The following is a 27229-nucleotide window of genomic DNA, read 5'->3' as shown; positions in this document are numbered from 1 at the left end:
CTCTTTTCCCCAATGTTCTCAATTTTTAACTGATCTTGATGCAATATAGATAGCATTTCTCTTAGCTAGTTCTTATTTTGTCAAAAATGAGACGATTTAGATACTGAAATTTATGTAACATTTAACTCTGGCTACTCATCAGTGTCTTATCAGAACTCTCTCAAATCAAGGCATTTAACTGAATGTATTTATGAACAAAAAACACAGAACATTTTTGAAGTAACAGACAAAAATAAGTTGTTATTTACAAGTAATATATATATAATAAAACTACTACCATGATATGCCTTTATACACTGTAACTGCAGTCAATTTTTGCATTGTTTAAAAAAATTTCCTTAAACAGAAATTGTTCAGAATTATCAGTTTGTCCATACACGTGTATGTTATGAGAAATACAACAGCTTTTCACATTTTTAAAATTATCAGCGTAATTTACATTTTTTTCCCCCCAATATCAAGTGAAGATTGGTGCAAACTGGAACACAAAGACAAGTAGCTATGAACATTGAAATGCAATCAATTTGGAACGTATTGGTGTTTCAAACTAAAATTCCATGAGAAAAATCCCTAATATTTGGCATGATCCCCTCACCGCCCACCCCCAAAAGGTCAAAGCAAGATAACCTTTTAAAGTAACAGTGATTATTGCATATTATATCTTTGGAAAAGCAGAGTTTTAACCAAAAATATTTTTCATGTAGTTGAAATATAGACATTTATCTCAGGGAGGAAAAAAAAGTAGAACACATGATCAGTAATGTTATCAAATCAATCCAGCTAATTTGTCCCATCCTTGCTTTGAGCAATCCCCTATACCTCAGATAATCCAGTTGAGTGAATGGCTACTTCAGCAAGCGCAAGAGCAACAATCCAGTTTTACATGACCAACTTTCCATCTGCAGAAGTCCTTTAAGAATCTTGGTCTTAACTTATATTAACCCCTCATTTAAGTGCTGACAGGTAAATTAACATATATTTCAAACTGATATAACAGGGAAAACATTTACCTTTTTTAAACCAGGATATACAAAAGACAATTTGCATAGTTACAATTCAAGCACAAGGTCACTGTAAATAGGTACAAAAGCATTTATAAATTTACTAAATTTGCTGCTGTTTGTGCCAGCCAAATCTTAGATAGGTATGAATGTAAACTTGAAGGGATTGAGGAGAACAGTCAGTGGTTTTGCTTAAAAAATAGGTAGAGAACACTTTTTAATGGTTTTAAAAAATATTTTCTGCAGCAGGAACAAACAGTTCAAACCCCAAAGAAAGCCATCCAAAATGCCCAAAATGCTCCTCCTATACAGCAGAGAAAGTTTGTTCATAGGTTTCAAACCTAGATACAAAATGAGGCACTAGTTATGCTATTTTGGAATGTGTCCATAACCCTAATGTTTCAGTTCCCCCCAAGAGTTCCAAAACACTGTTGGCTTCTAACTTCCTAGCAAAACATATCTTCAGAAGGTGGTGCATAAGAAAATCCAACAAATGCATCATCCGCCTCTAGGACACTGGCGTTAACAATGCTGTAATCAGAAGAAACGCAAACTGAGTATGGGACCATTTCTTCTGTAAACACTGCATCAAAATTCCCAATATCATCTGGTCCAACCTAGAAAACAGAAAGATCTATCAGTTGTCATATTAATACTGTGTTTTAAACTTGTGCTTGTCCTTTAGATTTCAAATTTAACTCTTGAGGCTACTTTATGTTGTTCTTTCCTATTTAAGTACAGGAAATTTAATGAAGCGCATCACAGCATCCCTGAAAACAGCTATTAAAAGCCTGCTTGTTTCTTTTAGGCTGGGGTTCAGGCCAAAGCCTACATACCTTGATGATCTGATAAAGCTAAGAAATATGAAGAAATGTCTCTTTCTTAAATGACTGTCAGGGAGATGCAAAAACTAACATGCACACCCCAAAAACCCAAACAACAAAACCTCAAACCAACCAAACAAAAAACCACCACCCACAAAAAAACCCCAAACCAAACTAAAAAAAAAACCAATCCACACCAAATTATCTTTCTCCCTTTTCCATCAATAATACTTTAAGTGTTAAATTCTAGCAACAGTACTAGTGTTATGATAGATCAGCTTCCCAGTAACACACCTAAGAACTAAAGCATAGTAATATTTAGCCACAGAGGGAAGAGACAAGACAGCTAAGGCTTCTTCACCAGACACAGACTCAATAAAAGGGGATGCTCTGATGTGACTTTAAGAAATACTTCCTCCCTACTGTCCCGCCTCCTCCCTCCTGAGTTTTTGGACAAGCAGTCGCAGGTTGACACAGTTTAAACTGATGGGAGGATAACGAAAAGCTGCAACTAAGGCTTAACAACTACAAAAAAAGCAAGAAATCAGTTTTTTGAAAGTCTTCAAATAAAGAGACTATCTGTATTTTCTTCTGTGATCTTCAGACCCCACAAAGATTGACAGTACTTTGACACAAATGAGCAGAGGGAACAGTGACATGTCAAACTGAGTTTTAAGTAAAAAAAAGACAGTATCACTGCTCCGAAGTGCAACTGCTCAAAAGGCCAGTCAGCACTGGGAGGTTCCCATTCTTCACCATTCTGAAACAAACATTCTTTGCAAACAGATGAGCCCTCAAAGGCAGAAATTTGGCAGGTATGAACTAAAACAGCACCAGGCACCTACCACATTAGGATTAAATGGTGGTGGAATCTTCTTCTGAAGAAGGTCAGTCCAGCTGAGAGATTCAAAGAATGGGTGCTTTTGAATTTCAAGCTGCAGTAAGGAATAAGTATTTTAGATATTCCAGAGATCTATCCTGTGCATCATAGTAAATACTACTTCAGACTGCATGCACATAAGGAAGTCAAGTCCTTCATTGGTTTATTTATTCGCAGGCTACTTTGCAATAACAGCTGTAGTTGGTAAAAACAGCAATTAAAATTTGTTAGCCTGCCTCTACAAGCTGGTTTCCTTTTAAGATCATATGTTCTGCTTTTAAGCCTTAAAATCAACCATCTTGAAGTCTACCACAGAGCAAGAATGTTTTCTGTTAGTATCTGCTCCTGCCTTAAAGTTTTGTTAGTTTTTGTAAAGCAGATCCTTGTCTGAGAAGCAGGTACTTCAACAACTCTGCAATATGCTTACTAGTTATGAAAGCAGAAAACAGCTACGCTAAATGCTTCCACCCTTTCATCTTGCTCCACACTATGAGAAAGTACAACATCATAGTCTAAATGCTGTGTTACAAGGTCAACAGACTACCTAACGTTAGGGCTGCAAACAGAAGACTATGAAGATCTCAATTAATGGATGGAAGAAGTCCTTCTAGATCATTCCTCATCACACAGTTCTGAAGACTTCTATACTTTCTCACATCACCTTCTTGCAAACAAAGTTTTTGTTGCTACACTGGGAAAACATCTGCCATGATTTTAAGGCTAAAAAAAAAAAAGAGCTGCTGTTTGCACAGTACTAGTGTTCCTCTTTATATGAAGACTGTTTTTCAAGTAGTTAGTTAAAGTGACCTTACCAGAAAAATAACTTTTTCTTCTGATTATTTCCCAGTTTCACTATGAACAGTGAAACCTACCTTAGTGACTACTACACCAGGAATTGTTTCCTTTGCTGGCAGGTACAGCAGCAACCAAGCTCAAAATGTTTATATCCCATGTCAACTCCCACCAACTTTCAGGGATTGAACCACACTGGTGTCTTTAATGAAGAAATAAAACCAAAGAAAACAGAAACAGACATAACACAGCAACCTCTGCCTCCAACTATTAAACCTGTGCTGTGCACATAGATTTAGTGATTTACTTTAAGTGAAGTAAGGCTTGATAAGTTAAGACATTACATACAAAATCTTCCCTTGCTCCAAGTCTGCTTTGCCGATCCTTCTCCAAAAGTTCTTCCAGAATAGACCAGGCTGTAAGACTGATTCCTGGGCGCAAAACTAGGGGTTTATGAAGAATATTCTCATACATCTCAGCAACATCACGGCAGTAAAAAGGAGGCTAAAAAATAAAAATTGTACATGAATTTGAAGACACATGCAACATTTTGTTTCATGTGTACGGTCAGTAAATGATTCTATAAGAAATACAAACTGCTGGCAGTGAAGAAGTCTACCTCTTCTTATGCACTGCTAACTTCTAATTCAGTCATCACCACTGGCAGCTCTTTACACTTGATAGCTTCCCCACCCACCTCCTCTTCTCCTAACAAGTTCTCACACTTGTAAGTAGCCACAGATGCCATCCAGCTTCAAAGCTCCCATTGAAATTGCCTGAAAAGAACATGAGAGTGGAAAAACAAATCTATCTTCCTATTTAAGGTCCTATAGGAAGAGATAAAACTCAAGAAAACTAACAGAACAGATTGTTACTAATTACATATGACTAGAAGCATAGTTAAGATTTTTTTGTTATAATGCTGCATCAAGAAGTGAAAAAGCTAGGAGAAAACCTGGGAGACCTAAGTAAGAAGTCTTTTAATTTTATTTATTCTAGTGTTTGGCAAAATTTTACTCATAAGTTGTGTGTTTTGGTTTTTTTTTTTTTTAATTGGGTATTATCACTGTTGATTCAGTTTATTCTCACATTCCCTCAAAGTGATGAGCATTTGTCTTCATTGGAGTTGATGTCCAGCAGTTCACTGGAAAGCAAAATTTTAGACATCAAGAAGCAATGCAAAATCCAAAAGAGAGAAACAGGTGCTATGTTATGTGTAAGACAAACTGTTCATCCATTTAAGTGGAGTATTTAAATATTTTGCAAAAGTTAGCATCTTTAACAACACTCCAGGGTTACTTCACATAAAGGGGGAGAGGGGACGGAAGCAACCCTTGCCCCCCACATATTAAGTACATACCAGCCCATAAAGCATTTCATAAAGAACTGCACCAAGGCACCACCAGTCTACTGTGTTGTCATAGGGCTGCTTTTTAATGACTTCTGGTGCAAGATACTAAAAAAAAAAAAAAAAAAAAAAAAAAAAAAGTATTTTAGAGCATTAGGCTAGCAAGAATAAAACCTAGGTTTTAGTCACATCACAGTAAACACCTTCAGGAAAAGTTGCTTCATAGCAATTGTAAGACTGCTAAGTATTTATCTTGTCTTTCAACAAACCTGGCAAATACTTTGTCACCATCTGGTCATTTACCAAGCAGGACAGTTGTTTTCCCAACTGTCCTGGTTTTGGCTGGGATAGAGTTAATTTTCTTTCTAGTAACTGGTATAGTGTTATTTGGATTTAGTGTGAGAAGAATGTTGATAACACACTAAATTTTTCAGTTGTTGCTAAGTAGTGTTTATAGTAGGTCAAGGATTTTTCAGCTTCTCATGCCCAGCCAGCAAGAAGGCTGGAGGGGCACAAGAAGTTGGGAGGGGACACAGCCAGGACAGCTGACCCAAACTGGCCAAAGGGGTATTCCATACCATGTGATATCATGCCCAGTATATAAACTGGGAGGAGTTGGCCTAGGGGGTGGGGGGCAGATCACTGCTCAGGAACTAACTGGGCATCGGTCGGTGAGTGGTGAGCAACTGCATCGTGCATCACTTGTTTTGTATATTCCAATCCTTTTATTATTGTTTTAATTTTATTATTGTTATTATTATAATTGTTAGTTTCTTCCTTTCTGTTCTATTAAACTGTTCTTATCTGAACCCATGAGTTTTACTTTTTTTCCTTACGATTCTCTCCTCCATCCCACTGGATGGGGGCAGTGACTGAGCAGCTGCATGGTGCTTAGTTACTGGCTGGGGTTAAACCATGACACGAACTGAAACAATACTTTCCACACACTATTGTTTTGCCAAACTACTTTGCCACCTCTATTGTGAAACTTGTTTTACATTTCAGATAGGCTGCTGCACTGTTGCAGAGGCTACATCTCTCAGCAAGCTGGCTACTAGCCATGCCTATTCTGCCATCCTAAGCCTGTATGCTCCCCATCCAGTACATAAAAATGAAAGAAGATACTAGTTCTGCCTCAAATCTATCATTGAGAAATTGTATGACCTATATTAAGTTTCACTGTAAATCTCAATGAGGGCATGAGTTGTGAGTTGCTAAATTAGAGATTCTGGGCAAATAAGTATAACCTGACTGATTTGTGATAAACACCCGATACCATCAAACACTGAATGACAATGTTAACTGGCTTCCATCTGCCTTGCAAGAAATCTACCCAGCATCACAGAGCTTACTAACACTACAGCACAAGGACAGCCACTTCGTAATATGAGACTATTCTTTGTGAATATGTAATATAAAATTACTATTGCTGGATCATCATAATCTCAGTCCTCATCTACAGCACACACAGCTTCTAACCGCTCAGAACAAGAAGATGCTCACTTCTATCATTCTAGCATCCAAATTCTAAAATTTAATTTACAAATAGATGATAGCATTGTCAGACAAGGCACAGACTGAAACTCACAGTTTAATTAAATCAGTATTTCTCAAACTTTCTGTATGTGCAAGTGTCCTGTAACTCATTTATCTATAGATGACCCTGCAAAAACATGAAAAGCAGCTGAATTATTTGAACTCAACTACTTCATGCTTTTTCTAATCTTTCACAACCTGCTTTGAGGTTTTTAGGTGTTGGAACTCACCAAGTCATTCAACTCAGTGTTTAGAAACACTGGGAAGATCATTACACTTTTAGCAAGATTATGAAAGACTGGAATCTAAATCTTGGATTAGAAGGGCTAATACACAAGTGCTATGTTTAGTCTCGATATTTTTAAGAACTCATATGAAGCAACAGCATTAGCAGCCTCTTATGTTGCAATTCATGCAAGTCCAAGGTAAGTGTGAAGACTAAGCCTCTGAACATGAGGAAAAACCCCCACAGATTTTCTCAAACAGATTTAAAGTTATCAGTGTTCTATATAGTGTCCTTAGAACTTTCCAAAATATTCAACAAATATTGTTTCAGCTCACATTTACTACTCAGCTTTATGGATCCCTACTCTGATCATAACTAGGATAAGTTGTCACATGTTGCCACCTGCCTTTTTTTTTTTTAATAGTTCAAATGTTTCAGCTAAATACTACTCCTCACTCATCCTTCACTGCCTTCAAAGGCCTTTTCTGTAATTTAAAATATTATTATCAAATTATCAAAGCCACTAATCCTGGCATTTCAGTGAATCCCTCATAAGTGTTCCAAGACTTCCAGATTCTAAGTTTACTGAGAAAACTACACTGGAAAAAAACCAACAGAATTCAATAAACTTGGTCAGCAAGTTCAAAGTTTCATGCATATGCAAAATTTGCTCAAGACTCACAGATATTAACTCCCTATAAACTTACTAAAAATCAGTGGCAGGATACGGTAAGTAGATTCATATTGGCAAATCTGTTGCAGCTGTTAGACAAGCTAACTGTCCTGTGTCTAGGAGACATGGGAGGAAACAATGTTTGAAAAGGGCTGGAAAACAGAAGGAAGGAAGAGATGAGTTATGGGGATGTGGGTAGTAAGTAGGAGACACTGCGTATAGTAAAAAGGACAAAACGGATCTGCAGGAAGCTTGTCTTTGGTTTCATTGAAGAGCTTGTTAAAAGAATGCAAATCTCCAAAAATACAAAGCAGAGTATTTGATCATCCAGTTACACAAATATCCATAATAGTCAAGAGTCATTAATTACTAGCCAAAAAAAACCCATGAAAGTTGTCAACATACTTCTGGTGTCCCACAAAAAGTTGCAGTGGTATCAGAACTTGCAATCCCTTCTTTACAAAGTCCAAAGTCTGTCAACACAACATGACCCTGTTTGAGAAAGAGTGGTATTTTAAAAACAGAACACGCTCAACATGTACATACATGAGTGTCAATTTTGTGAGAGAACACAGAAAACCTAAAATAGTGTTGTATACTTACTAGTGAATCTAGGAGAATGTTTTCTGGTTTTAAATCCCTATTAATAAAAATAAAATTGTATTAATTCAAAACAGCAGTCACTAACACAAGAGCTTCAGAGGCAAGGACTTTTATTCTTCACCTGAAAGCATCAAGTTTTGGTGAAATTGTTATGTTCAAGTTTCCCATAAGATGATTTCATGTAGTAGTTTTTATTCAGTATTTTGTCCTATTTTGAACTTCTGTGGGACAAGGATACATTTCAGAAACTTACCTGTACACTATATTTATGGAGTGTAAGTAGCCCAGTGCACTGGCTATTTCAGCAGCATAAAATCTGGCTCTGTGTTCAGGAAAGGAACGTTCTCTTTGTAAGTGAAAGAACAGCTGTAAATATGCAAATAGTAAATAAGAACATTATACACAAAAAACCCCAGGTTAATAATGTGCAATTTTAATCGTAAAAAGTAATTTTTTTTAGGTGTCCACTTTTTTAAAAAAAAACATAAAATTAAATAAAATTGGTTTTGCTGCATTACTTTGTCATTCCTTTACTATCTTCCTTTCTTCTCTTTTGTAGCTCAGAAATGGATAGGTAACTCAAACACATAAGGACATTCCCCTAAAACCAAGACTAGTAAAAAGGAACTAGAGCAAACCACTAAGCTGTGAACAGAAGTTGGCAAGATTAAATCATGCAAGATAGCCTCCTAACAAAATATAACCTGGTGTCAAATAAGTAATTTTCCATTTCTGCATATACAAAACTTTGAACACAAGCATATAAGCATTTATAGAATTGTATTCTGAAATCACCCAGATGTAGATCACTTTGGGAGATGTATATTCCAAGCTGATTCACAAATTCTCTCAACTACAGAGCGCTGTCTGGCTTCAAATAGTTTGAGCAGATACGGAAGTCTAGCCAAAGATTAAATCATAAACATACAGATTAGATTATACTACCCATTCAACTTCTAAAGATTTTAAGAAAACAGAAATTTTCTGTTTTCTGCCTACAGAGTTTGGGGGGAAAAAAAAAAAAAGCCATCAGAGCTTTCCAAGCATGTCATTCAAGTTTGAAAGCTATTTTGAACTGTACTTTAGTTTGCCTGGAAGAATGCCAAACTAAGCTGTGGCCAGGAATTCAGACTAGAGCAAATCAGGAGTTTGCTAATACAGTCTAAATAAGATGACAGTACATTAGACAAGACAAAGGCCCATCTTGTCCCAACTCTGACACAAAGGGGTCAGAACACCACCTCTAGGAGCATCATAAATACTGACAGTAGGCCACATGAATATGAACTAATGTATTCCCCAGTTTGTATTTCATCCTGGTTTATTCAGCGTACTTTATACTTGTCTGTGTATATCCAGCTGCAGTGACATAGTAATAGGAAACCTTGAGATACCCTGAAACAAACTACTTAAATTCTACCCTTTCTCCTGTGCTCTTTCAGCTACCAGAGTTTTATCATCTGCAACAGTATCCTGTCTCATCCTTCCTTCCTGTTCTGCTTTAGGCACCTCTTGGACCTTCTGAAATGTACGTTTTACACCAATAGATTACCAAATTGAAAACACAACAAGTGACAAAACATACAGCTCTCCTTTAAAACATGTATGTTGGATAGTTCCATTCACACAATAATTTTTCACTACACTGTTTTCTTCAATCACAAATAATTTCCTAGAAAGGTCTGGGTATTATTAGTCTAGAAGATGCCTGATTTTCTACAAAACCTTTTGAAGGAACAGAAGCAACATTTTATACCCTTTCCATGTATATTGGCTATTCAACCAGCTTACACATGAGTTTCTTAAGCACTCCTGGAAGTACTGGGTACTTTGAAAAGCAACAGGTCCCTAGCTGAATAAAAACTGCTCCAGAACATCTTATTTAAACATATACAGACTTTATCCATTTATTTCACAAGTATTCCCCGAAGTTACTTAATTGCTCTTCAGATTTAATAGCATCGCTTCAAGGAAAAGAATCCTGAGGATAAGGCTATTTGGCAATAAGTAATTAGACCATGCAAAGCTACAGAATAATCCCAAGGTTCCCAATAATATCAATGTAGTAAATTCAGTTGCCAGTTTCCTTCCTTCCACTTTCCAAATACTAGCATCTCAGGCAATGTAGATGCAAGAGGAAAAGACAGTTTTACATGGTGAAAAATGTCAACATAAGATTAATTCATAATAAAGCTAAATTTATGTACCTGTAAAATACAGTATTTTTATCTGACAACCATGAATAAATTTGGGATTAAAGTTATCAGTAAGAAGAGGAACAGGGTCCATATAGCTATAGAAGTCTGTACTAACAGCAGATAATAACAGGACTTTCAAAACTGGGAGAATGCTGATCAGAGCCCAGTGTAAAGGAACATTTCATTCCTCCCACCTAGAATTAGCAGAATAGAGACACTCAAATCCAAACACAACCACCACATACCTCTCCTCCATTAACAAAATCCAGGACAAAGTAAAGCTTTTCCGTTGTTTGGAATGAGTAATGTAATCCAACCAAAAATGGATGTTTCACATTTTTCAAAAGCACATTACGTTCAGCCATAATATGTTTTTGCTATAAGAAAGTAAAAGATCAATAAGTAAACAGGAATGATTTTGTAATTAAGGGAAAAAGGAAGTGAGGTGGGTGGAGAAAGACTATTTCTCTTCACCTCTTTCCTATTAAGAACAATCTTTTTCTGCAGCACTTTGACAGCATAGTATTTCCCATCCAGTTTTCGTTTTGCAAGAAGAACCTGTGAAATTCAAAACAAATGAAGAAATGAGATTGTTGCAGTTCACATTCTATTAGTAATAATTCCATAATTTCAGCATAACTGGAAAGTATTCATGCTATTTTTTTACAATAGATTCTTTGCTTCTAATATAGTCAATCAGCAACATAATCACCAGAGCAAGCATACAGTTTAGTAAAAATCTGCCATGATGGTGTTATCATGAAAGACTGAGTATAACATTTATTTTCCAGGACCTGCTGAATCTCTATCAAGATCAATTTCAGCTGTTTTTGTAAGTTTTAAAGATAATTTAATGAAAAACAACAACTTGAAAAATAACCCAAACCCAAAGATTTCAAGACAGATTCTCTGTTGCATCTTCATAGAATATCAAAATTTAAGTCACTTTTCAATGGGCTGTTCCTCACACTGCTCCATAGCATTACAGGTTTGGCAAAACAGTCCATGCCAACGAAGGGAAATGCATGATTTGTACACCAGCTGCTGCATAAGCACAGGGGTACCTCCCTTCCTCTCGGGGGGGGGGGGGGGGGGGGGGGGGGGGGCGGACAGAGGATCCCTATTGCTCTTAACGAGAAAGGGAAACACTCCCTTTTGTTACTCCCAACAAGTAACAGGCCGAGGCAGCCAACAACTGCCACACCAGGGAAAAAAAGGCAGGGCTATAAAGAAGCAGCAACACAGATCCAACATGACACTTCATATGCCACTCTAGGCTGATACCACTTCCAAAACCTCTGGCCAAGTCTCTAGACAGCAGTCACTACGCACAAGACACCCACTAGCATCCTTGCACCAGGATAAGACACAGCATTAAGAAAGCTCACCTTGCCAAAGCTGCCTTTCCCAATAACTTTCAGGAAATCAAAGTCTGTTGGTTTAGCACTGAAAGATATTTAGGAAGGAGACAGGTCATCTGGGTAGAAATTACAAGCTTTATAGCGGTACAGCAGTCTAGTGTAGCACTTGAGTTGTAATGCGAGAAGAACAGTCTGTTAGCACCCTCCTTTATTCTTCATTCCACCCAACACCTAGACTTCTGCAGACCTTCCCTCGGAGACAACGACTCCCCTTCATTTTGCAATTCCATTTTCCTCCAGGGAAAGTGTTCAAGTTGCATCCTTTGAGTTTCTTTTATTTTATAACTTTAAGGTTAAGATGTAAAGGAGGAGCAAGACTGTTCTTTTATTCTCCATAGTCTAGTTTCTTGTAATTTTTAAGTCTCCATTTCCATGACTCTTCCTGGAGCTTATTTCCCACTTCCAGAGGGCCAAATGGATTCTCAAGCTTACATGACAGAAGGAAGGAAGGGACAAGTTTGTTATCTATTCTCTCTTTCCTTATCCCATCCTTCCCTCCATCCATTCCTCCCTCATTTTAAATTACAGTGAGAGGAAGGACGCCCTAACACCTTCCTCTTCTGTGTGTGTATGTATGAATTTACTCTCAGTTTTTCCAGTTCCCACATCACCACTACTTTCAGTTCATCCCAGGATTCCCTTACTTTTTCCTAAATACAATTCAGAGGTATTTTTGTCAGCAAAACAATTATCCATGTTTTCAAATTCCAAAACAAGTTACATCGCCATACACCTCTCCATTTACTGCCCCTGAAGGGAAGTACTCTTAAATTTCATTTCTTACTGTAATCTATTAAGCATTTTCTCCTGCTAGCCCAGAACAAATCTGTGAGGAAAGCAAAATCAAAATAGCTGTCATCTCCTGGATGAGAAAAGCACAGATTCACACAGAACTGAGAACAGAAACTCTTACAGAAGACACCAAACAGAAGCAAGTTATGACTGCAATAACTAGGTTTGTAGTATCAACAAGGCAAGCTGCTCCTTTGCCATGCATTAAAAAAAAACTTGTTTTCAGAAACTGTTCACATTCTTCAGAGTCGTGGCACCACTCCCAAGAAAAAGACGTCATCTTTGCTATAGCATCCCTAAGTAAAAAGATAGCAGACTAACAAAATCTGAAGGTGAAAAGGAAAAAAAAAAAGCTTTAAAAGCACTTGTTTATTTAGCACAGAATTCAGTGTTTTGCTTCCTCCCAAGCAGTGCAAATCAACAAATACAGGCATATATCCAAAGAACTTTTCATATTATTAACAATTACACTCAGTCTAACTTTTCAGGTTTTAAAATTAATTTTAATAAAATCTCATTAAAATAAAAATTTTACATTAAATTGAATTACTTTTTAATTCAATTTAATTGAAACCTACTGAGGATTTCCAGATGGTCCCAAGTTGATATTCTGTGAGGTAGAGTTTAACTGTTGGGAGAGACAAAGAGGTTTATTTTTAGTACTTTTTAAAATTCTCTTTTATATTTCAACCAATATTAATTTCAAAATACTCTACTAATTTGCTCAATCCATACCTTTACACTTGTTACATTAGATTTTTAAAGAGATCTAACATCCAGATTGGGAACTTTCGATATTGAAATACATGGCCATCATCACCCCATCACTAATTATTTCTACATCTATCACATTCAAGGATGAAGGTAATAAAATAATTGTGTCCAGACACAGAGGACAAGATTAGGAATAAAAATTTAAAAGCATTTCAACAAACTAGTTCCTTATCCAGAACTTAATCCTTTCTGTATTTGCTCTAGGAATATATTTTCTACCTTCTATTCTAAATTTTCCAGGATCTTACCAATAAAATAATTTTTAACCCACACTGTTTATGCAAGAGTAATTAATGAAAGACATGGTGCTTTAAAAAAAAAAAAAAAAAAAAAAGTGAAAATTCTCCCCACTCCAAGAAAAACATTACCAACCTTTTCTATCCTGACATTAAAGGTTAACTAACCCAATTCCATGGATGGCATGAATCTTGCAATACACGCCCAGACAGAACTTGTCAATTACAGGGAGAGGAGGAAGCCACTGTCATCTAGGTAATTTTCTCCATTTTGGTTTTGATTTAAAAAGCAGTATTTGTACCCTTATTGTGGTTTTGGACCTTATCAGAGAAGAATAAACTGTATTCAAATACAAGTTACCCTGGGGACAGGCTAGCAGGCATCACAAAACCAGTACTCCTACAGAAGCAGAGAACACCCTGACAGCAGCGCTGGATGCTACTATTCACTAATAAAAGCCAATCACACAGTAGTACTGGACAGTTTTTAAAAAGCTACTATACAAAATATTATATTTTTTTAAGGCTTGGTTTTGTTCCTTATTGTTCAGCTTCAGTATTAATCAGTTATTGTTCAGTAACTATGAGAAGGTGAATTTTCTATCAAAAAAGTATGGTCCAGGCCACTGTGCTTTAGCTCTCTTCCTATTTTGGCATTTGTTGTGGCATGACACATCATTAATTTTCCACAGAAGGTTTAGATCATTCCACATTACTTAAAATACCTTTCAAAGGAGGAGGAAACTGGTATTTTAAATTAGAATTTTGCTGTATGCTCACAGTGCTGTCAAGCACTTAAAAAAAAGCAGCAAAACCTGGCATCTTTGTAAGAGAAACTTTCAGAAAACACAAATCTGCTGTGGATCACACACAAACCAAAATAATGACTCTTACATCTTTAACAGGGGTTGACTAAGAGGAGAAGTACTAGGATCACATCTGTATGCCAGGAAGTAAGCCACAGCTTAAAATATGGCACTTCTGCCTTCGTAGAAATACTCCTTTTTTCAAACAGCACTTTTTCTGGAGGCTGTAAACTAATTTTCAAAGAATCCACCTAGCCATGTAGCAGCTTTTGTGACAAAAGAGGCTTGAGACCTCACACAGTGTTATATGTGAAATGAAATAAAATCCATCCTTGCTCCTGAGTGACTTTTAGAAAGACTGCATTTTTTTCCCCCGAGAGAATCATATTTCTTCCTCTCTTTAAAAAAAACCAACACACAAGCAAACAAAAAGACAATTAAACATTCAATCTCCCCTGCTCCTTGCCAGATGTTCTTAGCAAGAATCTTTGAAAAGATCACAAAAACTGTGACAGCTAAACTATAACTAAAGCTGTGTTTCCTTAAGCCATATAGCAAGTGGGAAAGAAGAAAGACAAAGCTAGCAATCACTTTTACCCCTCTCTGCAGTTCACATCTGACAAAAATACCTTACAGCCCACAGTGGAACAGATTTGTTTAAAAGGGCACGGAGGGGATTTATTGCAAAACCAACCAGTAATTTTCAGTAAATAATACACCTAAGATTGCCCTCAAGTAACTAAAATTTAGAAGACTGTTCTACTCCTGTTTTATTACCTTCCGACTGCTCCTTTCGTCTTCATCTTCAGATGGATCCGACTGGTGTTTTGGGTTATCCATTTGAAGAAATGCTCTGACATCTGGGCTAGAAACAACATGGTTGACTTTATTAGCACACTGATAATTTGCATGTTTTCAGCCACAACCATAGGAAGCATAGGATTAAACAGCAGCATACAGAGGAGTTACTCATCACAAAGTTTTATATTTAAGTTCTGGTAATTAAGGACTGCGTACAAGAAATGCTTTTATAGCAACATAATTCAACTGCTGAATGTGTTACAGTACATAAGATTTTCCGCTTGCAAAAATCTGACATGTTAAAGTATATGTATGTGAAGACTTCATAAGGAAATGCTTTGCAGAACTGCATTAAAAGGTAATTATTAGATGAAAGCATGAGTTCTAACTGGCTAGCAACCACCAGGAAACCAATTTTCTTTCAAAAAACTGAAGACTTTAAAAAAACATTTTTAGTTTTCCAAAATCAATTCAATAGTCCAACACAACACAGAATGAAATACATGGTCTGTATCCCAAAGAGAGATGCATGTCCCAAGAGGTTCATGGTAGCAACATTCCTGTCCCCATTCGCTTTAAAGCGGAAGATGGTGATTTTGCATTCAGAATGCATTCTGGCTGGGCACTGACAACACAACATTAAGAAATCCTTTCAGTCAGCTCCAGGACACAAATGTTATCCTTCAGAAACCAGCAAGAGAGACCACAGGCTTCCCACAGTACCTAAGGAGATTCATTTTAACTTCGGCACTGGTTCCTAGCTTTTGTCTTGGTGGAGGCTGGGGGAAGAGGACTGGGGGGAAGGAGGGAAAGTAAGAGAATTCCAAGAACCCACTCCCAGGAAGCAAGACTTACATTCTTTTGAACTTACTGTTGGGTAACACCTTTCTTAACCACAGCACAGTGAGCAAGTAAAAAATAATGTGATACAAGTGAGGCAAAATTAATTCCTAAACAAATGGGTACCACATATAGCCTACATAACACTTGAAGAGATTAATTGAATCTTTCAATTCCTTCAGTTCACTAAAAGGCAGCCTGCTTATCAAGGAAGAAATCTTACCTAAATTCCAGAGATAAAGTTCATTGAGAAGGTGTCAGGGCAACCACTGACAGGAAACTCTGCATGAGCCATTCAGTACAAGAAAAGCACTAACTTACTATGGAGCTGCTCTTTTATTTTATCCCTAGTATATATAAAATAGGGTAGTTTTATATAACAAGCAGATAAACTTGCTTTGCTGTTTTCAATCCATTTCACCCTCCACACTTCTGTAAAGTGAGGATCAGAAGTAAGAGATGAGCTCTTTCTGACATTTCTCCAGCTCCTGTACTTCATATTAGCATTACTGAACCTAACTCATGTCCTATGCTATCCAGGGCTCCTAGTCTCCATCACTTACATCCTGTATTCCTAAACCCTGTTTGAAATCTGTTTCAGTTACCTTCAGCTTTTCAGGTTTGAAGTACAGCAACAAGACTGTTTACACAATTTCCCCACCATCATTTCAGTTTAATTCTTCCCATCTTACATGAACTCCGAATTCTGATCTATTTCAGGGTCTGTCTTGTATCCTGAGTCCCAGGAAGACAAAAATCACTGTGGTTTGAATAGTGTAGTAGTATTGGCTCATGATGCAACAATTTAAGTTTCAGAATCTTTGAATATCATAAAATCAAGAATGAAAAGCTATGACTAATGCTTTTCACTAGACAGAACAACAGAACCAGACCTTAATTACCTTTCAGCATTAATTATTCTGGACAACTGGCTGATTAAATAGAGCATGTTGTAATACATCTCAAATAGTTACTATAGTAACTTTGTCCATGACTGAATTCACAGCAGGAAAAAAATAATAATTAAAAAAATCCGTTCAGTTAAAGGCTGCTGTACAGTTGCAGGGTATTCAACAATCTCCACAATACATAGCAGCCAGAAGCATAACTGATCGATGTTACATTGTTCAGATTTGTAATTTTAAAAGCACTGCAAAGAAGTAGTGATTAAGAATAAAATGTTTAATACACCAGTTTCTTAGCCAAGACTGCAGCACGTTTTGCAAAATTCTATATAGATTGGTAGTACTTCTATGCTGTATTAGCTCACATGTATTAACTCAATGTATTTTAAAATATACTGAAACTATTCCTAAAATAACCTCACATATGAAATTAAAAGGATCAAGAAAACAGTTTAAAAAGGCATGCTCAATTTACATTGTACATATACTAAAAGCAAAAGTTGGTTTTGTCTGGATTTTTAGGATTGACTGGATAAATTTAGTTTATGGATTATCTCTGAAATCCACAAAGGGGTGTCAAGCTCTGCCTAAACACGGTTCCTTCTGTGGTACTCGTTCTGCATTAGTGTCCCTGCAGAAACATACAAAGCCACACAAAAATTTTGGACACGCAGAGAAATATGAACAAGCCCAAAAAGTCACACAAATATTGAAACAAAATGGTAAATTTAATTGCCAGTGACAGAACCCTACCATTTAAGACACACTTTATTTAAATAATAGTGCCCAGCTCCTCCCTCTTCTCCACACACTTAAAAAAAACCCACCCACCAAAAAAGAAAAAATAAACCCCACTGCTATCTTTCTTACAGAAAGCAAAGGCTCAAAACCCCATAATGTTCAGTAATATTTTAAAAGGCCACAACTAATGTAATGCAAAGTTTGCTTTCCCCAACATGGACTGCAAAATCTTACAATCCAGGGGTTTCACATTCATTTTTATATTCATCAGATTTTGAAACCGGAATGATCTAGTCACTCTGATTTTCTTCTAGGGAACAAATGCAGACCCCCGCTTTTCACTTAAAGAACTGATAACTCATTTCCCCACAGAGGTTGCAGAGTTGTCATCCTTGAGTTCTTCAAGTGTTATGCAAATGTTCTCATTTTCATTAAGGAGCTACTTTGGACTATTTAAAAATAACTACATTACATCTTTAATGCATCCTCTATTACACTTTTGGATTCAAACAGATTTTCTTTGGACATGTTCTGATAGACAATTAAATGCATTAATTTTGCAGTGAAGACCTACATTTGAGGGGGCGAGCAGCCCAACTTGAATAGTTGCTCAGTGATTTAGGGGGCCTCACAGTGCTCACAAGTAACAAACTCCCAGCTCCTATTCAGGACTTCAGTCAGCAAGGGGGACACATTATCAGATCTCTATCCCTTCTGACATTTTTTTGCAACATCTGTATTCTATCCGTGAGAGGAAGTTCTCTATCAAACACAGTTAGCTGAGTAAATGCAGCTTGAAGCTAGTCCACTTAATTTGGTCTAAGCCAATGATCCATCTTGCCCTGTATTCCACCTGACAGTGATTGCAGGAAAACCATTACCAACCATTACAGGGTCTCTCTAATCAGTCTAACACACTTTAGGTTTTTGTTGAGCTTATTATTGAGCAGAATATTAAACAAATATGTCAGTCCCAATAATAAAGTCCCCTGAAAAAGGATAAAAATTAAAAGAAAAGAAAAAGAAGAAAAACGAACACAGTGCTGCATGTTTTCAGAGAATAATGTAAACATTACCATCTTGGACACACTGAATCTGACATTTGTGCTTTTCAATTCAGATGTTCAGGTGCCTTCCCATCCAGAAATGAGGACGTTCATAATGAACTATCCTTAAGCTTTCAGTGAAACAGTTTTCCTAGGTAGGACTTAAAAATATGACATCTTGATACCGGTTTTAATGCTTAAAAGATATAGTGGAAGGTGGAATCCCTTAAAGTTCTGTGAGAATGCATAACCCCCTAAGTCTTCCATGTACATTACTAACTTTACATAAGTTATTTTACCTCATATCAAATTTAATTAGCACATTAAAGCAAAACAGTCTAATAAAGCAAGGACATGGACTTTGTGTGAAGACTCAGTTACCACATACTGCTTGAGTAGTTTCTAGCAGATTTTACAAAAAAAAACCCCAAGCAAGGTCATAAAGTTTTGGTATTTCTTAACTAATAACGTTCATTGGCACATAGAAAAGGTGACAGATTATGTAATTATTAATATGATTTGTTGCAATGGATCACTGCAGAAAGCAAAAGCTCAATCCAGAAAAACAAAGCACCTTGCAGTTATTAAAAGAAAAACAACACAGAAATTACAATAAAATTAAATGCTTTTGCACTGAATTGTGAATTAAAGGCTTGCTTCTCCCACATAAATCACTGTTACTTTAAGGGTGGGGAGGAAGAGAACAGCACAAGACAAACTTCAGTCTTGTATTTTGTTTTTATTGTAGAACTACGCCTAATAAGCTTTTTATTTAACACACTTTCAAGAACACCAAAACACTTTATAAGACTTATTTATTAAAACTGGTTTAAGTTAGTTTTAATGGATCAGACAGGCTAAGTACCATGTTAAAGAACATAGATTCAGGTACAGATGCATTTTAGTGTGAAACAATTTTAAAAGTTCACAAAAATTTAAGAAGGCAAGTGGATTTGACGTTTGGCTTTCTTTTTTTAAGCACACAATTTTGTGATGTGCATAAAAAAAAAAAAGTACCATTTTACCTTCAGAGAACAAATATAGTATGTTTTGAGACAAAATATTTGGTACTTGAACATACTGAGAACCAAATAAAGGAGGGGATTGTGCTAAATAAAACCAGTGTCCTTTCCTAATGTAACAGAAGAGATCAGCTTTCAATAATTAGTTAAAGTGCTTTCTATTCTTTTCCAGAAAAGAACACCACTATGACCACAAACCTCATACTATTTGTTCTATTGGAAAACTATTCTACCTTAAAGACTTTGTTTTGAAATTTCTTCCACTTGTCATGAGGAAGTATATACAAAATGCTCCTTTTTTCCAAAAAGAAAAGTAAGTACATATTTCAGGTTCATAGGACATTAAATATTCATTTGTTGGAAAAAAAATTATAATCTGACTGCACACTGCAGACTACAGCAATATTCTGTTAAGACTCTTTTTTCCCTGTAGGAAACTGGCAGCTTCACAGGTTGTACAGATAATCTAATTAAACAAAGCATATGTATTAGACATTTACTCAACACTGAAGCCATAGAGCTTTACCATATTACCAGTTCAAGCAACATAGAAAGCTGCATGGATTTATTTTAAACTGATTAGATATAGTTTTAAACCGAAAGAATGCAGCTCACCCCCCAAATCAGTTCACACACAGAAGCGCTATCCTCCAGATTTCACTGGAGCTGACTCTAGCATATCACCATCTCTCATTCATCACTGTCCCACTGGCAGAGGTTAACAAACCTTCAGTTCTTCTGACAGAACAGTTTATGTGCAAGCTTATTCATTTCCTTTAGGCAGGTCAGCTTGGTTATCCCAAACCACCTAAGCAAGCTGATTAAGCTACTTGGTTAACATGCTTAAAATAAGTTCTGGAGTACACACATGAACTGCTCTAACAAAAGGATGCAGACAGTTACTTACTCCCTGCAACGTAGTAGCACGTGACAGCAGAGTTCTCAAACAGTACAGCCACCAGCAAAACAAACATCTGCCCCACAGCAACAGTTTACACTGGAATCTGCACCCCTTGAATTAAGAGCAGTTAATTGCCTGCAAGTTAATTTGTAGATCAGTTTTCAGAAAACAAAAACGTTTTTATACTGTTCATTAGTCTGTAGATTTTTCCTGTAGGAATGAACAGCCATATTAAAGTTTATTTATTATACTTAAGAGCACTGAACAGGTAAAATACATTTTTTGGTTAAAAGCACTCAATTTGCAATTTTGTATTTGACATCTCATGTCTTTTAAATAGTCCTTATAAAACAGAAATGAAACTACTTACTGGTTGCATAGCTCTGACTGTCTAACTAGATTTTGAATGAATTCATTTAGTCCTGCTCTTCTCTGTTTAATAAAATCTGAAAGAAAAAAAAAAAAAAGGAAGAGATTTATTAGAATGATCAGTCAGCTTGTGAAAAAGACTTATTTTCAAATTTAGGGGTTTTTTAGGACTTAAACAGCAGTTAAAGAGACTGGTTCACGACTGGTTCAGAACAGGATTGGTTCTATCTATGAAAATCACAAGCTTAAAATATTCAAGTGAGGTGAGAGAACAAATTTCAGTTTCTCTGCAACACTACTTGAAAATGTAGAAAGCCAGGTGGATTAAAAGCGCACTGAAGTGTTTCAAGAACAGTGTGTAACCACAGTGGACTAACCTGTGCAACCTTCATTGCACAAGTGACCCCTTCAGGACCTGATTCCACTCAAAAAACCCCAAACCACAGGCAAAACTTGACATCAGTTGCACAAGTCAAGTTTTTACATGAACAGTCCCACCAAGCAGCATATTTCCATAATATATGTATGGCAGTGCGAAAGTTGCACAATTCATCCTGCTAGCAGGCACTCAGATATAACCATTAAAGATAACTAAATAAAATGCTTTCCTTTTTGTTTTGGACATCATCTCTAACACACACACAAAAAAATCCTCAGAATCTTCACCCTCACCCAAAGCTTAAGACATGTAACTTTTCTTTAGCAATATGGAAAGATATACAAGGGATTTCAAACAGAAAGAGAGCTCTAACATGAAATAAAGTGTAAAACAGAATAATCTTGTTTTCATTACTTATATCAACAATAATTTTAAAGAAAAAGAATATTTAACTTGTGTATTAACTTTTAAGCCATTCCAAGCACTCTTTCTGTCACATATAGATTACTGACAACTATTAAAATTTTAAATTCAAATTAAATTTCAATTAAAAGCTGTATTTTAAATATTAAGAAAAAAGTTCACATTGTTTCAGGGATATAATCCCTAAACCCTTGTTAGTGTACTTAATAATCCCAAATTACTGACATCAAACAGGAAGGTAAATTTGCATAAGGATGTTACGGTACTCAACAACATCAGCAGTATCAGTATTGTGGAGGCACAATGCGATCGACCACTCTAAGCCTACAGAGCTATCCATGCTGGTGAAGATAAAACACCTGCATCATGTCAGCTCAAATGTATTCTGTAATTTTCTAGTTCTGTATTCTGACTGGTTCTACAATTTCCCTCTGCCCCATTTTTGAAGTTAAAACATGATTAATTTTGAAATAACCTAAGTGACAATAAAAATGAGCATTTAGTTGACAATGTAAGTTATGACAGAATTTTTGGTAGATTTTGGGAAAAAGGATATGTAAGTTTCACTCTACTGCACTCGAATGCAATAGTACAATGCCACATACATAAGCATGGATTGATGGAAGTAAAATACCTTTTCAACATTTGTAAAACATGCAACTTATTTCAGAAGCCAGCAGAACCATTACATCAAAGCTTCAATATATCAGTGTTAAGATAAAGAATTATTTAAATGAGCATTATGGCTCCATCTCCACCCTGCCCCCCAGCAAGAAACATCTTGAGAGCTATGTAGTTTCTCATGCTTCAAGGATTTCAGCACAGTTCACGGAAATTTAAAACAAGTCTGAGGACTTTGTTTTACATATATAGTTCTAATAAAAGTTTTAGTTGTTTTTTTTTCCACCCATTTGAACTCCAGTTTCCTAAATCTGACTCCCAAGAAATCCACCTGTACATTTCGCTGTACAGCAGACCAGACCGCATAACATTACTAGGTCTTCAGCCAGCTCTGAAAACCCCCAAGTCAGAGAAAAGGAAAGAAACCAAACCAAACCAAGAAGACCCTGTAGACACAATACATGCAGAAGGCCATCATTTACATCTTCATCAGAAGACATCAGAACTTGGATACTTGCATTTGATTATTTTAATAAAAAATAAAAGGGAGTTTCACGTCAGGAATGTGATGATTAACTGTAACTACCAAAAATTAATTTGTTTGAAAGAACTCTAAAAAACCCAAAACAACACATCCCAGGAGTTCAACACCTTTAGATCCATTTGTTCTTCAGCAAAGGAGAAAATTAAATGCTTGAAACAGGTGCAGGAGGAGGTGAAACTACAAACACAGCCTGATCACATCAGCAAGCCAGGGGAGGGTGGGAAGTTCCCAATGACCATGAGGAAAACCCTTAAGTAAAAATGGCCCGAATGAAGGGTATAAAGACACAGAGCAAAGGCCTGGCCTTCCCATTTGCCTTTATTTATTCATCAGTGGTGCCACCTAGGTTAATTCAGTGCACTTTACAAGTGATTTTTCATTAGTATTTTGATGTGGACAGAGCAATCTTAATTGGGACCTATCACTGCTAACTGGATCACATTATGTTCACATCAGACAGGCTTCTGCTAGTGGAACAACAGAAAGAGGTTCATTTTCATCTAAACTGTACAAGGAAGCACATTTAGATACAGAGTTCAAAAGCCTTCAAAAGATAAATCCTTTAGTTATTTCATTTGGTGAGGGTGGGGAGTCACACAAAGGAAGTTTAAAATTTACTAGGTGTATGTTTAGAAGAGTCTGAGTTTTGGCTTTTGCTTTTATAGAAGAGAGATTACACCTGACAGTTCAGAGTCTCTCACAATCCTGAACATGGGAGGGTTGGGAAGAAGTATATGCTTCAGTGCAAGGGAAGCACTGGGCCACTAAGCAATACTTTGCTCATCATCACAAGGCAGAATACCTACCTACGCTAGTTCCTGTTCTTGACTGAAGCATGACTAACTTTCATTTAGTCACTGTTTTGAGGACTGGTGTAAAACTCATCCAAGATAGTTTCTTGTAGGCTGGAATAGATCAATTTTCATATAAAGAAACTGACAAAATGAGTAACAAGATAATAACTTACCAGGATCAAAATTATCTCCAAATATTCTTTTAGCTGGAATCTTGAGGTTCATAGTGGGAAATTGCTTCTTTAGCTGAAAACAAAACACACACAATGGGATTGTGCTTAGACATCAAAGTACCCAGAAATAATTGCATTTTTTTTGTTTTCTGGTGAACAGTTTGAACATCTGATTATTAGTAATTCTGTTCCTCTCTGGAATCTTCTCTACTCATACACTTGGGGAAAAAAAAAACAAACCCAAAAGAATCTGTACTCAGCTTGTTTGCACCAGTCATACCCTCTTAAATTCAAAGGCCATCTCACTTCAGAAAGCTATGGACTATTGTAGCTATCTTCTGCAATATTGCCAAAATGATTTTCCACTTGCCCCAGATTAAAAAACATAGGCTACAATTTCAATGCTAGTTTTATTCTCCTCTTCCTTCCTCCATCAATTCTCTCTCTCTCGGGTTTGTTTTTTTCTTGCTTGCTTGCATAGGGGTGTATGCATGAGGTTTAAGATGGGCTGGGCATACAAGCCTCTGGGTTTTGCCCAAACAACATTCTTAAAGCTTTAGGAACCGCAGGTGGTCTACCCCAAGGTCAAAATTATAAACAGATGAACAGCCTTTGTTATGATGCTGCATTTGATAATTTGATTATATTCTACACTCGATAAACAACAGCACTGAACTTATAAAAAAAAAAAACCACTGACACAAGCCAAGCCTTGATTACATTTGCTTCATCTTCAAGTGCTCCAGAAAAGCAATCTTACTCTCATCCTCTTTAAGAGAGTAGTTTCCTAATACAGTAGCTGGTAATTTTTCTTTCCTTAGAAACATCAGTATCTCTTCCAGTTAGCAGCATAAGTTCTTCTTGCTGTACAACACTACATGAATTACACTGAATAGAAACTGGACTAAACGTGCCCCTGGTTATGCTTCCCCAGGACCTCCACCTTTACACGCATTAGAAAGGCCAGTGTTGAACAAACTTCAGCAGGGCAACGCTAATCTGAATGGCAAGGAAATGGGGCAAAGGAACAGGATCATCAATACTCACTCTGCAGGTATCAAAAAGGGGATACTTTTTCACATCACTTGCAAGTCTATCCCAAGATGCAGGCAAAGCACAGCATGGTGTATCCAAGCTGACTTCAGCTCAGACCATCTAAGACAGCTCCAAGCTCACTCTCTGCATTTGTATACCACTGCCACATATAAATCCATGTACAGTGAGGCAGAAGGGAGAAAAGCCTGACTGCTTCCCATAGGGGCAATGGAAGGGAAATAGAGGCACAGATATGCAACTGGTAATCTTTTCTTATGGGAATCACAGAGGAATTATTTCTTCTTTCGTTAAAGCAAAAACTGTGGGCTCTAAACATGAAGTACTGGAGAAAAGCATGGATACAGGACACATAATAGACTGCACATCTGAGCAAGTATTTGCCCCGCTTGCCCACTATGTGAAAAGGGCAAAATCCTCTTCTAGCAACAAACTCAAGAAATCCATACTTAAGTTGCTGAATAGGCCTATTTTATTTGGACCACTGCCACAAAATCTAGCTAGGAAACTGCAGGTACGAATTGCCATGGCTGACTCACCAGAAAGTTTGTATTAAGAAACAAGGATTTGTTCATTGCTTTCAGTACTTCAAAGTAAAACACTTATTTAAACTTATTTTAACACTTATCTATCTAGATGTTTTAAGTTTTGCAGTGATTTTTACCATCACGAACAAATGCACATTTCAGATGTTTTGACAACCAGTAAATTTGAAGTTTCTCTCATTACACTAGGATCCCAAGCAACAATTAAAAAGTGACAAATAAGTGGATTTTGAGTTTGAAACTCAAGCAAACCAAAGCTTAGAAAACCCATCCTGTCATTTTCTTTAAACAGGCTCCTATGGCTATTGACTGTTGACTCAAACTCCTCAAGAGGGAATTAACTCAAATCATAACACTGCAAACAAGTGTTACTCTGTGCTATTCTGGCATGATTTCATAGCTTGCCTTTTGCTTACCGTATTGTAAAGTTTATCAAACTCTGCATACCGTCTGAAGACAAACCATTCATTTCTGCCAACTGAGACCAACACTTTGTAAACCTGTAGCAACAAAGACAAAGTTATTGCCAACAGCAAAGTTTAATAAAACCTCCCAGGTTTTATTAAAAACTACTAAAAACTACTACTAAAATCTTGTAGTGGAAATAAGGGCAGGCTGTTAAATGTATTGTGTAAATGTTCTTGTTGAGCTATGTATTTCTTACAGCTAAATCACATAGACAGCAACACAAATGATTAAAAGAACAATTAGAAGAGTCTGGTATTTTACAGACTTTTTTTTTAAACACCAGGTAAGCAAAAACTAACACCAAAGCTGATTTAATGAAGTTTCATAAATTAGTTGATAGCCAACAAGAACACCTGGCCATCAGACAGTAGTCTATAAAAATTTGCTATGAAATTTAACAACTTGATAATTCATAATGAAGACTAATATTAAGGAAGTAAAGCATTTAAACACTGAAGATTGACTTCATGAAAACCTGAAGAGAAAGCACATATGGAAGGCAGTTATAAAGATAACTGTTCCTTGCAACATCTTGAATACATATTATAGTCAGGATCCTGGCAGATGACACAACTGTTCAGGGGAGAAAAAAAATGCTGCTGTGGCTGAAATACATCACTGGTTACATAATACACCGCATTGGGATCAAGGGAGGCGTAGCTGGAGCCTGCTGCCCAGTTCTGGCCATTCAAATCCCATGGCAGCAGAAGACTCCAGTAACTAGACAGATTGTCAGTCCCTGGCTTCATAAATCTGGTTGACAGCTGAGTGTCCAGCAGGCTTCTCCTGTCTCTCCTGCGACTAGCTGACCCCACTCCTCTACCTTCTTGTATTTCCAGAAGGAGGCTGGCTATTCCTTCAGGGGAGAGGATGGCCACAGCAAGGAAGTGCAGGAGGCTGCTAACTCCTGATGTAGAAAAACTGGACCAATGCCCCAGTGTCCCTCTGTCCTGCAACAGCAACTTCTCTCTTTTTAACTCCCGCAGTGGAAGTGGCACCACCATTAGTTCCTTAGTGGGAGATCTGCATTCATGCTACATTAACTGCTCGAATAAGCTCTCAGTCTTCTTTGGTGAACAGAGGAGGCTGTAGAGAAGCATCCAGTAGGATGCTCATGAGACTCTTCTTAGAAAATTAGCTTTCCCTTATACTGCTAAACAAGCGTTAGAATAAAACCTAGCTACAGACCTTCTAGAGCCCCCCTAGACTGTAAACAGCAAAAGCTTCAGCTGCAAAGACTTAAGTACTGTTCTCCTGAACTAGGTATCTTATACAGCAATGAATTCACTCCCCATGAATGCACGGCAGATCAATGCCAACAAGCTTAAGAAGCAGGCCACGGACGACAACTTAAATTAGCAGGACAAAATGCATAGACTGCAAAGTGCAGAGCCAAGCATAACTTAGGATTCAAGATGACAATTTACCTCCTTGGCAACCTCAAAGTTAAAACAGTTTTGCTCTCACAGTAGCTAGCTGCAGAACAATGACACA

The 27229-nt window shown here is 36.9% G+C and overlaps 1 protein-coding gene across 6 annotated transcripts in view; it reads right to left on the bottom strand.

Annotated features, from left to right (window-relative positions):
- Positions 1-220: 220 nt before the first annotated feature.
- Positions 221-27229, bottom strand: part of SGK3 (serum/glucocorticoid regulated kinase family member 3) — a 64405-nt gene continuing 37396 nt past the window's right edge. For 5 of the 6 annotated variants that reach the window (XM_069779465.1, XM_069779462.1, XM_069779463.1 and 2 more), the window contains exons 3-17: positions 25684-25767; positions 23670-23742; positions 20737-20812; positions 14888-14975; positions 12873-12922; positions 11470-11527; positions 10556-10639; positions 10327-10458; positions 8137-8249; positions 7884-7920; positions 7686-7772; positions 4858-4953; positions 3846-4001; positions 2671-2760; positions 221-1618 (exon numbers count right to left, since the gene is read on the bottom strand). In XM_069779465.1, the coding sequence (XP_069635566.1) occupies positions 1448-1618; positions 2671-2760; positions 3846-4001; positions 4858-4953; positions 7686-7772; positions 7884-7920; positions 8137-8249; positions 10327-10458; positions 10556-10639; positions 11470-11527; positions 12873-12922; positions 14888-14975; positions 20737-20812; positions 23670-23742; positions 25684-25767 (1395 nt within the window). In that variant the 3' untranslated portion in view covers positions 221-1447. The remainder of the gene's footprint in view (positions 1619-2670; positions 2761-3845; positions 4002-4857; positions 4954-7685; positions 7773-7883; positions 7921-8136; positions 8250-10326; positions 10459-10555; positions 10640-11469; positions 11528-12872; positions 12923-14887; positions 14976-20736; positions 20813-23669; positions 23743-25683; positions 25768-27229) is intronic. The other variant, XM_069779467.1, reaches the window with a different exon arrangement.

This window comes from Haliaeetus albicilla, chromosome 3 (genome assembly GCF_947461875.1).
Source record: "Haliaeetus albicilla chromosome 3, bHalAlb1.1, whole genome shotgun sequence".
NCBI lineage: Eukaryota > Metazoa > Chordata > Aves > Accipitriformes > Accipitridae > Haliaeetus > Haliaeetus albicilla.
This window is presented reverse-complemented; position numbering and strand designations above follow the sequence as displayed.